The 13483-nt window shown below is 42.8% G+C and overlaps 1 protein-coding gene across 10 annotated transcripts in view; it reads right to left on the reverse strand.

Annotated features, from left to right (window-relative positions):
- The window catches only part of ABCC4 (ATP binding cassette subfamily C member 4 (PEL blood group)), a 214241-nt gene extending 205351 nt beyond the window's left edge, over positions 1-8890 (reverse strand). For 4 of the 10 annotated variants that reach the window (XM_073347885.2, XM_073347866.2, XM_073347808.2 and 1 more), the window contains exon 1: positions 8690-8890. In XM_073347885.2, coding sequence (XP_073203986.1) covers positions 8690-8763 — 74 coding nt within the window. In that variant the 5' untranslated portion in view covers positions 8764-8890. Of the gene's footprint in view, positions 1-6826; positions 6890-6918; positions 6990-7109; positions 7306-7794; positions 7924-8053; positions 8097-8689 lie in introns of those variants that run through there. The other 6 variants (XM_073347816.2, XM_073347824.2, XM_073347850.2 and 3 more) reach the window with 6 other exon arrangements.
- Between the last annotated feature and the right edge of the window lie 4593 nt (positions 8891-13483).

The following is a 13483-nucleotide window of genomic DNA, read 5'->3' on the forward strand; positions in this document are numbered from 1 at the left end:
AGAAATTGCCTAAAGGATTTATGTTATTACATGCACAATTAGCCTTTGGAATTCACTGCCACAAAATTATCACTGAGACCAAGCATTTAGCAGGATTCAAAAGAACAGTAGATATTTATATGAATAATGACATCAATAGTTACACTAGATAGTATAAAAAAGAGGGATGTAAACTACTAACGCCTGTGTTTAAGAAGAAATCCTCCTTAGCCGATTATTCCACAACTGTCCACAAGGATTCTTGCACCTTCCTCTGAAACATCTGAGGTGAAATCCTGCTCCCACTGATTTCAGTAGGGCCAGGATTTCACCCCTGGACACTGTCACGAAGACAGATACTAGACAGAGGCTGCTCAAGACATTCTGATGCCTAGGCAAAACTTCAGCATGCTGCCCCCTTCCTCACAGGCCTAGGGTGGCAGATTTGGCCTGGCTGCCCCTCAGTCATGACGAAGAAGTGGCTAGGCCAAATTTGCCATCCTATGCAACTGCTCAGTTTGCCTAAAGCTAGCGCAGCCCCTGATACCAAACTAATCTGATCACTCTTCTGATCCAATATGGCAATTCTTCTGTTTCCATGCTCTTTATTTTCAAATTACATAGCGATGTTACTGCCTGTGGGGCTACAATACCTAACAAAAGCCACATGCTGTATATTTCCACAAACTTTAATTCCTTATGAAGATGGGTTTGGAAACTGCATTTTTCCAATTCTCCTCAAGCCTATTTGTAAATTACTTTACAGGAATCATCTGTTTATACTCAGCCTCCAGCTGTTTTTCAGGAGTTGGACACGAACCATTTTGTTTACCCAAATTTTTCCCTTGCACTCAGATTTTATTTTCAAGTAGTTTCATTAGGCACTGCCTTAAATACTGAGCTAAATATACAACATGCATTGTGTGCCCTTTAATTATCAGCTTTGTAATTTGACTACAAAAAGCAATAAAGTTTTCTGGCATTATTTGTTCTTTGCATGGTTCTATTACCTTCGACTTTAAGTTCCTGCATACTTTCTCTTACTGACTATTCCCTTATTCATGTATTGAATCAATGGTCTGGCCCAGTTTGGAAAAAATCTAGTGTTATTTACCTTCTGGTTGTTTTTATCCCCAGAAGTATTGATAGAAACTACAACTTCAGTATTCTTACATACAATAGAATGTGTGAATTCTCAGTAAGTAACCTGTAACATTCCTATTATTTTTTTGTTATTCCCTTTAAGTTTTCTTTAATAGGCTCACCTCTTCTCTTTCATAATTTTTTATAAAAAAATTTATCCCCCATCACAGAAACTATCGACAATTAACACAGTAAGTGGACTGAGCTATGTCATTTGTTATAAAAACTCTTATGATTTGCAGATTGGCTGCCACTTGTTGCTGTTTACTGGCACTCTGTTTAAACAATCCCTTGGGTGTTGAAAAAGTGGATTTGCTTTTTGCTTGCACTACAAAAGAGGTTATTACATTCAGTGTAAAACTTTGTATTTTAAAGCCTTTGAGACTCAGCAATGCCCTCTGGACTTGCAGTTACACCGCCAGGTTGAAATACCCCTGAAGCCTCAGAAAAAGTTATTTTGTCCACAGCTTTTCCACAATAGGGCCTGATCCTCCAATCTGCGGAGCACTATCACTTAGTGGTGTTGAGCAGAAGTAACACAGCCAGTGATTTCCATGTTACCCCCCAATTGTGAGGTACCATTACCCTGGCCACCCCCACCCCCCCGATGCTCCACAATATCAAAGTGCCGAGTGAAATGTTAGAAGAAGCCATTTCAACTGCCTTACCCTCCACTCAGAAATCCAAAACCTTCAACCTCTCATAATATTCTGTCCCTTTTCCATGGGTCAAATTATGCCTACTTGCAGCAGCTTGGTGACCTCAGTTTGTGTTCCTGAATCACAGCTTTCATTTAGGGGTGGGGTGGAGGTTCTCTAGCCCCCATCGTTGCTAAGAAAATCTTCAGAAAGTGAACAAGGGGTAAAACAATGCGGTGTTATTTGCCTGAATCTACAAACTGCCTGAAATCATAACCGCCACTATTCATTTCAGGGTATGCTGTTTTATATCTTTATCAGTGATCTGGAAGAAAATATAAAATCACTGCTAGTAAAGTTGTACGTTGCACAAAAATTGGTGGAGTGGTAAATAATTATGGAGATAGGTCAGTTATCCCAAGCAATCTAGACTGGTCTGTAAAGTGGTCTTATTTGAACAACATGAGTTTTAATTCAGCCAAATGCAAGGTCAGACATCTAGGAACAAAGAATATAGGTTACACCAGGGATCAGCAACCTTTGGCACATGGCCTGCCAGGGTAAGCCCCCTGTAGGCTTACAGGAACAGGGTAACCAACTGAGCATGAGCTCCAAGTGCAATGCTGCAGCTAAGAGAGACAACACAACCCTTAGAACACAGGAATATTGAGTAGGGATGGAGTATTACCTCTATATGTGATGTTATTGAGACCATTAACTGGAACATTGTGTCACATTCCAGGATCCACACTTCCAAAAGGATGTTGAACAATATGAAAGGGTTCAGAAAAGAGCTACAAGAATGATTTGCAGTCTGGAAAAATATACCTTACAATGAGATACTTAAGTGCAATATATTTAGTTTATCCAAGAGAATGTTAAGTCATGATTTCATCACAGTCTACAAGTACCTACACAAGGAAGAGATTTCTAACAGTAGACAGAATCTAGCAGAAAAAGGCATAACAAGATTGAGTGGTTGCAAGCTGCAACCAAAGTCAGACTAGAAATAAGATGCTAAATTTTAACAGTGAGGGTAATTAACCATTGGAACAACTTAACATAGGGAAATGGTGAATTCTTTAGCAGCTGAATCAGGACTGGAAGTCTTTCTAAAAGATATGCTATAGCTCAGACAGAAGTAATGCGCTTGATACAGGTAATACTGGATGAAATTCTATTTCCTTTGTTATGCTGGAGGTCAGACTAGATTATCATAATGATGCCATCTGGTCTTAATCTGTTAAAAGAGCTGTTGATTCTGAAGCCTATCAGTGGTAATTTAAATATTAATGATTTTGTTGATAATTAAAGCAGGCAGAAAAGAGACATAATATGGAGATCTGTACAGTCTACTGCAAATGGCATCACGCTTTGTCTTAACTTTTCACTTTGCATCGCACTTTGTCTTAAAAAGTGGCTGGAGTGTAGGATGTGGACAGAATTAGGAAAACATTCCCTCTGCCACCCACCCACATTTGACGTTGTTCTCTCCCCTTTCTTTCCAGATGTTCAGTGGGAATTTCTCAAAGTGGAGGAAGCAAAGGGGCAGAGGTATTATTTATGAGCAGAATGACAGGAACAGGCAGCACACTGTAGCCCTAATTTTCAATTTTTGCAGAGATTTGGGGTGGGGTGAAGGATGCAATCTCTGAGAAATTTTTGGTTAGTCTGAACCACCTGGGACATTTCAGAGGCAAAAAATCATTCGGTTATTTGATTGGTTCTAAACTGCAAATGCATATAAGCCATATCCCCACAAAGGTTTTTCCCATACACAGAAAATGGGGAAAATGCCAGCAGATCTAGTGACAAAAGTGTGTGCTTGTAGACCGTAATGTTTATTTGGCAACCCTCTACCACACAAAACTGTATCACGAAAGAGACTAAGTTATTATAAAAGAACTATTCTTGTTTACTAAGTATCTTGTAATAAATAGATTCAGAAAAAAAAATTTACATTAAAATGAGCACAGTTTGTCATGTGATTGTTGAATGAATAAACTTTGAATACAGCACAGTGTTATATTTCTGGTAAACAAAGAGACAGGAGGTTGCCTTTTTATCTATTACAAAATGCCTATTAGCTCAGCCTCCTTTTGATCTTAGAAAAAACTGCTTCTGTTTATGATGTACAAAAGCCCCAGTCCTGATATAGGCTCTATGCAGACCGCCTCACCCCTATTGAAGTAAGTGATTGGGACCTCAGTTATTTGAGCAACTATCCTCATCACTGTCTCTCCATATTTGGTGCTTAAATGCATTTTTTTTAAAAACAGAATCCTTTCTTCATTGCAAACTTGATAGACAGCCCAACAATGACTAATATTTTAATCTGACATTCTAAATCACAGCTTGACTTTGATAGCTCATACCCAAGTTGCATTACATTATGCAGAGCCCCTCTCTGAAGAGTTCCGCAGATATTTCAACTTGAACCTCTAAACCTAATAAATGCTAATGTGTGATGGTAAATATTTAGAGACTATAGGCAAAACATGCACAAAGGTCCCTGGTTCTCCATTGCCTCATACTGGCCAGTTAGTCTGACATTTAACCCACGCAAAATAATGGAAAAGCTGATAGGGGATTCAACTGATAAACAATTAAAGGATAGGAATATAATTAATGCCAGTCAATATTGTTTTATGCAAAATAGGCCTTGTCAAGTAAACCTGATTTAATTCTTTGAATAGATTACAAGTCTGGCTGTGTAGAGGCAAAAAAACTTCTGTAAGGCATTTGACTTTTACACAAATTCAAATGAGAAATTACAAAAAAATTTAGCAGTCAGGGTAACTAACGAGTGGAACAAACTACCAAGAGACATGGTAGATTCTCCACCTGTTGATAGCTTCAAATCAAGACTACATGCCTTTCTGGAATACAGTACATGCTTTAGTCAAACACAAATTACTGGGCTCAGCTGGCAGGTAATTGGTGAAATGTAATGGTCTGTTATATACAGGAGGTCAGACTAGATGATCTAATGATCCAGTCTGGCCTTAAAATCTATGAAAAAATAGCATGTAGTTATCTAAACCTGTGCAAAATAGGTGTAAAACACTACAACCCTTATTTCCACAGGTGCAAATGACTACACAAGGTGCAAGTCACTGAAAAAAAAAAAAACCCAGACCCAAAATGCCTGTCTGCCCCTAATCTAGTAGTGAGTCTTCTCCACTGACATCTTGACTAAGACTACTGAAGAGAATTACTAAAATCTAGAAGTGGATAGTCGCTCACCTTAAATGACTTCCTTGGTAAGCCAATAGCACTATCATCAGATTGAAAAGTGCTGTACAAGAGCTGAATACCTATCATTACTAAGGCTTACGATTTAATTTTTTATTATTTTTTACTATTTTTTAGTAAAAGTCACAAACAGGTCACAGGCAATAACCAAAAAGTCGCGGCCAATGACCTGGCCATGACTTTTACTAAAAATACCCCTAAATCTTAGGTGCTGGGGGGGGTGGGGTGGGAGGGGAGGAAGGGTGCTCCAGTGGACGCTGCTGCTTCTGGGTATGGGGGGCGGCCCAGGGCCCTCCTGCCACTGCTGCTCCTGGAGGGGACGGCCTGGGACCCTGCCACCACAACTCCGGGCCAGAGGGCAACCCAGGGCCCCACCGCTGCCACTCCTCCAGGCCGGGAGGCGACCAGGTTCCCCGCTGACACCACTCCTCTGGGCCCAGGGGGTGGTGGCCAGGGGCCACACCACCACTGCTCCAGGTGAGGAGCAGTCCAGAGCCCCGCTGCCACTGCTCTGGGTGGGGGGCAGCCCAGGGCTCCATCATCACTGCTCCGGGCAAGGAGCGGCCTGGGGCCCCACCACTGCTGCTGCTCCTCTGGGCAGGGGTGGCCTGGGGCACTGCTGCTGCTCCCAGACCGCTGCGCTAGGTCAGCACCCGGGACCAGTTGCCTGGGGCCGCCAGAGCAGCGGCCGGTGCAGCTGGCCCCAGGGCTGCCTGAGCAGCTGGGGTGGCCCTGGGGCCAGCTGCACCAGCCACTGCAGTTGCCGAAGTCACGGAGGTCCTGGAAGATCATGGAATCCATGACTTCTGTGACCTCCCTGAAAGACTTTCAGCCTTAATCTTTACCAATCACAACCAGAAGGGACCTCAAGAAGTAATCTATCCATCCTCTCATGATAAGGTGGAACCAAGTATACCTAGACCATCCCTGATTGTGTTTGTCTAACCTGTTCTTAAATACCTGATGAGGATTCCACAGCCCCCCTTAGGAATCTATTCCAAAGCTTATTCCAAAGCTTAACTACCCTCATAGATAGATTTTTTTCCTAACATCTAACCTAAATCTCCATTGCTGCAAACTAATCCCATTACATCTTGTCCTATCCTTGGTGGACTTGACAAACAATGATCGCCATCCCCTTTATGACAACCTTTTACATCTTTGAAGACTTATGTTCACCCTCAGGCTTCTATTCTCTAGACTAAAACATACCTAATTCTTTCATCCTTACCTCATGAGTCATGTTTTCAAAGTATCTCATCATTGTTGTTACTCTCCTTTTGACTCTCTTTCTTAAAAGGAGATGCCTACAACTGGACACAGTATTTTAGCTGAGGCCTCACCAGTGTGGAGTAGAGCAGGACTATTACCTCCCATGTCTTACATATGACTCTCCTGTTAATACAGCCCAGAGTGACATGTGCCTTTTTCAAACAGCATTACACTGTTGAGTCATCCCCCAGATCCTTTTCTGCAGTACCACTGCCTACCCAGTTAAACCCCCTGTTGTATCTGCGCAGTTGCTTTTTCTTTCCTAAGTGCAGCACTTTGCACTTGTCTTTTCTGAATTTTGTCTTTTTAGTTCCAGACTAATTCTCCAATTTATTTGTCTTCCCACAAGATAGCAACCCCTCCCAGCTTGGTGTCATCTGCAAATTTTATAAACGTACTCTCCACTCCATCATCCAAGGCATTAATGGAAAATAATGAATAATACCTGCAGGACCTGACTTGATATGTACTCCCAGTTTGAGAGTAAACCACTGATAACTGGCTGAAAGACCATACTTGAGGAGTAGTTATGTATCTACCTTATAGTAATGTCATCTAGACCAGTGATCCTCAAACTAGGGCTGCTGCTTGTTGAGGGAAAGCCCCTGGCAGGCTGGGGCAGTTTGTTTACCTGTCGCGTCCGCAGGTTCGGCCGACTGCAGCTTCCACTGGCTGTGGTTTGCTGCTCCAGGCCAATGGGGGCTGCAGGAAGAGTAACCCTAATAAATGAGCATACCCCAAAATAACAGGCAAATCTGGTAAAACCAAGTTTGTACATTTTTGTTTGTTCATCCCTCCATCCTCTAAAAAAGATTTCTGTACCTGCTCAGAACTGTTTGCAGGATCAGGCCAAAGTTTGATTACTCAAACTCTTCCTGCGTTCCCAAGAGCTCCAAACAACGAATACAGCACTTCTCCCCTCACCACTCCCTCCTTCTCTGCAAGTGAAGCCTGCACTGGGGGAAATGCTGCTCTTCCCTTCTCCTTTAGTCACCCTACCAGGAAACTTTCCATATCGGCTCTGCTGGAATCCTGATCCACAAAGTGAGAGAAGACAGATGGGAGGATAGACTGACACCCTTTTCAAAAAAAAAAAAAAAAAAGTGTGCAGCAAACAATAGACTGATTCTCCATTGTCTTGCACCTTGAGTAATCATGTACACCTGTGTGAAATAACTGTAAAATGCTACCAAATCAGAATGGTCAAATTTTACATTAGCTTTGCAAAGGAGCAAATGCAGTGGAGAATCTGGTCCCAAGTACATAGTAATTTGTATGGGCTCTTCTCCCCATCCCACCCCACTGTGAAAAACTCTACCACCCCAAAAAGGATACAACCAATGGTCAGGAATGATACTGCAGGAAGCAGTCAGCTAATAATCTGGATGGCTGTTGCCTTGGGAGATTCCCCAGAGAGCCACCTGCTACTTGAGGGATCTCATTTAAGAAAACAGGAGTTTGCTAGAGACAGGGCAGATTTCTTTAGAATGAATAATGAATGGCTTGCCTCTGATCCATTAGGTAAGAAACAGCATGATTTCAGTCAACTTGCGTCAGAACTGGTCTCAGCACAGGTGGCTCAGACAATGGTAAGTGTTGACACAAGTAGAAAAGACGGTTCCCCTTTCCCCAATTGCTACATAAAACAAAATGACACACGGAATAGTGTAACGGGGCTTGAAGCAGCGGTAAACAAGGACATTCTCCACAGTAGCAAGCCACAGGGGATACTTAAAAATGGGCACGCCTCTAAGGCCCCTGACCACCTGTGGGGTAACAGAAGCAGGCAAGGGAGGTTGATTCCGCCGCAGCTCCACTTTCCAGCCTGCCCCTGGCTGTGTGCTCCGGGGCGGGAGGGGGGTCTTCTCAAACCAGCTGCTCACTACGAGAGGTTAGTGGAGGGTTGGCTGAAGAACCCGCCGTAGCAGCCCAGCTGGTGCAGCAGGCTGGCAGGCAGCGCCAGGCGGAACTATTTCACCTCAGGAGACGGGGTCTCAGATGACCTGACCAGACCTAGTCTTTGAGAAGCGGGCTGCTCGCACCGAAAGACCCCGCCCCGCCCCGCCAGCAAAGCGCCGTCGCCGCCCCCATGATCTGTCAGCGATGACACTCGGCCCACGGCCACCTCGGGGGGGACGGGGGGGCAGCTGCTGCTCGCGGGGCCCCGGCCCTGACCCGGGCGCACTGACACCCAGCCTCCGCCCCGCGGAAAAGCGCGGGAAGGGGCCAGGCGCCGCCGGGCTGAAGCTGGCGGCGGGGCGGGCGCTCTCCTCCCCAGGCTGCCTGCGCGCGGCTCGCTCCCACCCCCTTTCTGCACAGCCCGGCTCCGGGCGCCAGCGGCCGGAGCAGCCCTGCCGCACGGGGCCGCCCCGGGCCGGGGAGCCGGCGCGGCAGGGACTCACCAGAAGAAGAGCCGGGAGCAGAAGTTGGCAGCCCGCAGGGGGTTGGGCTTCTCCTCCCGCCGCGGCGCCTCCATCCCCCTGCCCCGGCCGCGCCAGCCGCTGCTCTGTCACCTGCTGCCGCCGCTGCCTCGGGCGCTCTGTGGCCGGCGTGCAACAGGCGCGGGGCTGCCGGGCAGCAACGGCTTCCCCGGCTCAGCAGCACCGTGCCGGCGCCGGAGCCGCTTCCGGGAAACCTGACACCCGGCCGGGCGCCGCTGCAGAGCCCGCCCCGCGGGGCTAGCGAGCGCCCGGGCTGAGTCCCCACGCACAGCCCACGTGCTCCTCGCTGCCCCTGTTCAAGGATGCATCCGATGAAGTGAGCTGTAGCGCACGAAAGCTTGTCCTCAAATAAATTGGTTGGTCTCTAAGGTGCCACAAGTCCTCCTTTTCTTTTTGCAAGAAATGAGGAGTCCCATGGCTGGTCAGCCTGGAGATCCCCGGGGGGAGTTGTGACATGGCCTTTACTGGGGGCAAGATTTCACCATAGATGTTTAAGCCCCCATCCTTCAAACACATATGCACACCAGTCCTGGCACTGGCTTCAGCTGGTTTGCTCAGGTACACTAAGGTTTCTGAGACGCCTGTTTTCAGGGTTTGGGCCTTAGCAGAGTCAGTGGGACTCTGCAGAAGGCCAGCTCCATGGGGCAACTTGCAGGAACAAGACCATAAATTAGTGCTTTTCAACCTTTTTGCATTTACAAACTCCTAAAAAATATTGAATGAAGCTGTGGACCCCTTTGGAAATCTTAAGACATAGTCTGCAGACCCCCAGGGGCTGCTGGACCACAGGTTGGAAACCACTTCCTTAGATTGGCAGCTCTTTAGGGGAGAGGCAGTTTTCCTACATGTTTGTACAGCGCTTACCCTTTTTTGCACTACTGAAATACAAATAAGCACTAATTAGATTGCAGTTGACAGCTGCAGGAGGAAAGCACCATCACTCCTAAACTTAACAGTATCCACAAGACTTTAAAAATTTGAAATAAGACAAATATAACTGCTTAATGCTTCTGAAGCATTTTATCCAAGCTTTCCTCCAGATATTATCAGAAAATTTTATTTCCAAATCTCAGTTCCAAGTCCCAAGTTAATTGCTGTGATAAACTTTGCATGGTTTGGTTGCTACATGAATGAAGACTTTATAGCCTGAATGTACATAAGAAAAACACAGTCTTGAGTTCTTAGATATTAATAAAATTGATTGTCCCGCAAGTGAAAGTGCTCCAAATCCTACTAAACAATTTCATGATGGTAGAACAAAAATGTCTAGTTCAATATATCAAGAAGAATAATAGCTTGTGCCAAACAGAACTTCTTGAAACAACTGTAAAGAATGAGTTAAGCTCATCCTCACTGTGGCTTTTATAACTTATATATGGTATTTCTAGGGCCCTTCATTTTCAGTTTTTATTTTATTTAATTTTTCCCAGGAATTTATCAGTGTTTATTGCCACAACAACAAAAACAGGTGCAAATCAGTGCAAAAAACTATTTTTCTGGGTAAACATCTGGGTAAACATTAGTGGACAGAAAGGGGAAAAAAGTTTTTAGTAGATTAATGCTCTGAATTGTATTCATCAATGTGGTTTGCTGTGGAACTAAAACAGAACTCAAAACACAATGCTTCCTCTGAGTTTAAGAAAACAATAAATCTCTAATCCCCAAATAAAGCTTTTCATTTGAATAAACAGTTTACTGTTGCAGACTTAGGACTATTAGCCTATAAGTATTTATATTTAATAGTTGGGCCACACCATTTACAGACATACATTCAACTTCATCCTTTTCTCCTGTTTTTGTTTTAATAAAACTTTTGAATACTTTCTTGTGTTCTGAAATGTATTCTAATACAGATTTTCATTTTCTTCCCATTTTAGTGTGTCAAATCTTTAAACTGTCATCTGCTAACAGTTTGAAATGTGTATGTGGTGGGCATGAGATTCACCAGTACGTTCAGATGTGCACGCACTTCAGAGCATGTGTGCTTGTTTGTTTATTGTGTGTATCTTCTAAACTAATGCATAGCCTTACTTCAACAGGCAGCTTTGCATATACACTCAGACTAACGTATTATCATAATACATATATCTCATACGATGTATTGTATTTTCCTAATAAAACAAGTTATTTTTATATATTTGAATGATACAAAAGATACTGTTAATCAAAAAAACTGAATAATACTTTTTAAAATACCCAGGAATTTTTCAGTAAGAATCAGCTGAAACTGAAAATGAAGGGGCTTAGGTATATCTAATGCTTTGAGAGTTATTGTGGCCAGCCATGAATGGGTGCTGTTGAGAAAAGTAGGTATGATACACTAACAGATACAACGAGAGAAGTTGTTAGAAAACTACATTTTTTAAATTGATACAAATATGGGAGAGGAGTCTGAAAAGAATCATAAGAATACTTATCTATTTAAAAATAAATCTAAATAAAGCATAGGGCTTTTCCCAGATCTTATCTTTGCTATGTCATATAGTGCACCCCCCAGTAGTCAGAGATTGTTTCCTACGCTATATTTTGGTAGTGCTCAGCTAGAGTTAGATTGTTGCAGGGAAGGAGGAAGGAGACTGAGATGGAAGTCTCTGCAAGTTCTGCCTTCCCATTCCATGATGTCTGACTTTTTCTGCTAGATGATCAGCAATGAAATAGTTAGTAGGGCTGCCATTTAAACTATCATTATAGCTTCCAGATACCACATTGTTGAGATGAAAGAGGACAGTTCAGGCTGTCTTTGTGGAGATTGAAGACACTACATAAATTCACATTTGAAAGGTTTAGAACCGTAAAGCTAATAAATCCCATTTCCCCAAACGTAAGCTCACATTCAGTAGAAACTGATGGGACTGACAGCAAAGTGCTGGTCTAGTTTAGTGTCCTGCTGTGTCCTAGCTCAGTCTGTCCCCTGGGATCTTGGGAGGAACAGTATACTTCTTACTTGTTGGTTATAGAGGGCTGAAGTAATGAAAGGACTTTAATTTTAGATTTCAGAAAAATGTATATTATAGGATCTGAAGTATTTAGATCATCTCCCAAAACATACAAAGCAAATTCTACCCCTCAGTTAAATTGGTCAACCCAGTGCTTTCAGAGGATCAAATTTGTCCAACTATGTACTAATAGAAAAGTTAATGCTATAATAGGGGCCAATATAACTCCCATGGACTTCAATGCTATTTGAATTAGGCTCATGTGGCTAAGAAAAGAGTGGAATCACCAAAAGTGATATGTAAATTTTAATCTTAACCTGTATTCATAACCATCCTTTTCCTGGGGCAAAATAGCAAAAATCTAGTTGCTTGTGAATTACAGTTGTCACACCATTTTTCTTATTGTGGGTATGGTATTAAAAAAAATTCTCTGATTAATTTCAGTCATTCAGAAGTCTTTTGCAACAATGCAATATCAGAAAGTGACTTTCATTTTTTTATTTGTAAAAAAAAAAAACCACATGAAGTAGATTATTGTCATTCCACTGAGTAATAGTCTTTCCATAGGTTGGCAGATGGCTTACAAAGGAAGTTGAGTAATCCGTCGGTCAGGGTTGAAATCAGAACCTTACACCCAAATCACATCTTGAACTTACTTTTCTCTTATATGTGGAGTGTTTGAGAGTTTCCAGATTTCAAACAATTTTGTAGTCTCTGTTCAAATCTTGACTGAATACTGGACACTGTGAAATCAGTTACTGTGAAGTATATCTACTTATAAAAATATTTTGCTGAATGTGGATAGATGGGTTCACCAGTCCCTATTTTAATTTTCTTGGGAGCTTTTCTCTTCTGGAAACTAAGGCATTCTGACTATATCCAACTTTCCCAGTGTATTTGCTTCTAGAATAAGTTGTAGCTTTATCTGATTGGATAGACTGAAATGAATTAAGTGTCATTTCATAAGAGATTGGTTGTCTGTTGCTCTTGCAGAGTTTTGGACAGATTGTCTACCTTGTTTAGGACTTCAGACCAGGAATATCTGGGTGATCCAGAGACAGTTTAAAGATGTGTTTGAAAAGGCATCTTTGGGTAATGACAGAAGATTGTGTATGTAAGTATTCACCAAGGCCCTGCTACAACATTCTGCCATTTTCTTAAATAGGCAATAGGCACAGAATGTGAGCCCTGTTTGGGAGAGATGGATCGGTGACATACTTTTCACACCATGCTCAGTAAATAAGAACTGTCAGTCCAAGTGGATGGCATATCCGTCCTCTTTTGAGATTTAGTAGGTTTTAAGTTTTCATACTATTCACTAAGAAATCCAGAGCTTGCTTTTCCTGTATTATTTAGAACTGAAATAGTTTTAGAAAAGTTTGGGGGTTTTGCAAATATAAATTAGTCCAATAGCATATGAAGGCATAAATTCCCTCTTCTGACTCACAGCCCTGGGGGCTCTGCAGGATGCCAAGTTTCCTTTATATATATATATCCTAGCTCCTAGCTCTTTTAGAAGGTGCCACAAAGGGAACTCTTCTATTTACCATCAGTGTGACACATTGCTTATGGGAATCTCATGCTCATTGACAGAATTTTAGAAGTTTCTTTTCTATCCTTTAGCTAGTATTTGTTCTTCCTTCCCACGCCATACTCAGAGATCATTGAGTAACTAAAAGGAAAGCCCTCATAGATCCAGATTCCAAGACGCAAAACATATAATATCAACCTCTTTTCTGACCCCATGTTCCTGTGAGCACAACAAATTACTCATCCATATGCCTCCTCCCTCTTTCTTCTTTGTTTTCAGTCTCTCGAG

Source organism: Lepidochelys kempii, chromosome 1 (genome assembly GCF_965140285.1).
Source record: "Lepidochelys kempii isolate rLepKem1 chromosome 1, rLepKem1.hap1, whole genome shotgun sequence".
In the NCBI taxonomy this organism is placed as follows: domain Eukaryota; kingdom Metazoa; phylum Chordata; order Testudines; family Cheloniidae; genus Lepidochelys; species Lepidochelys kempii.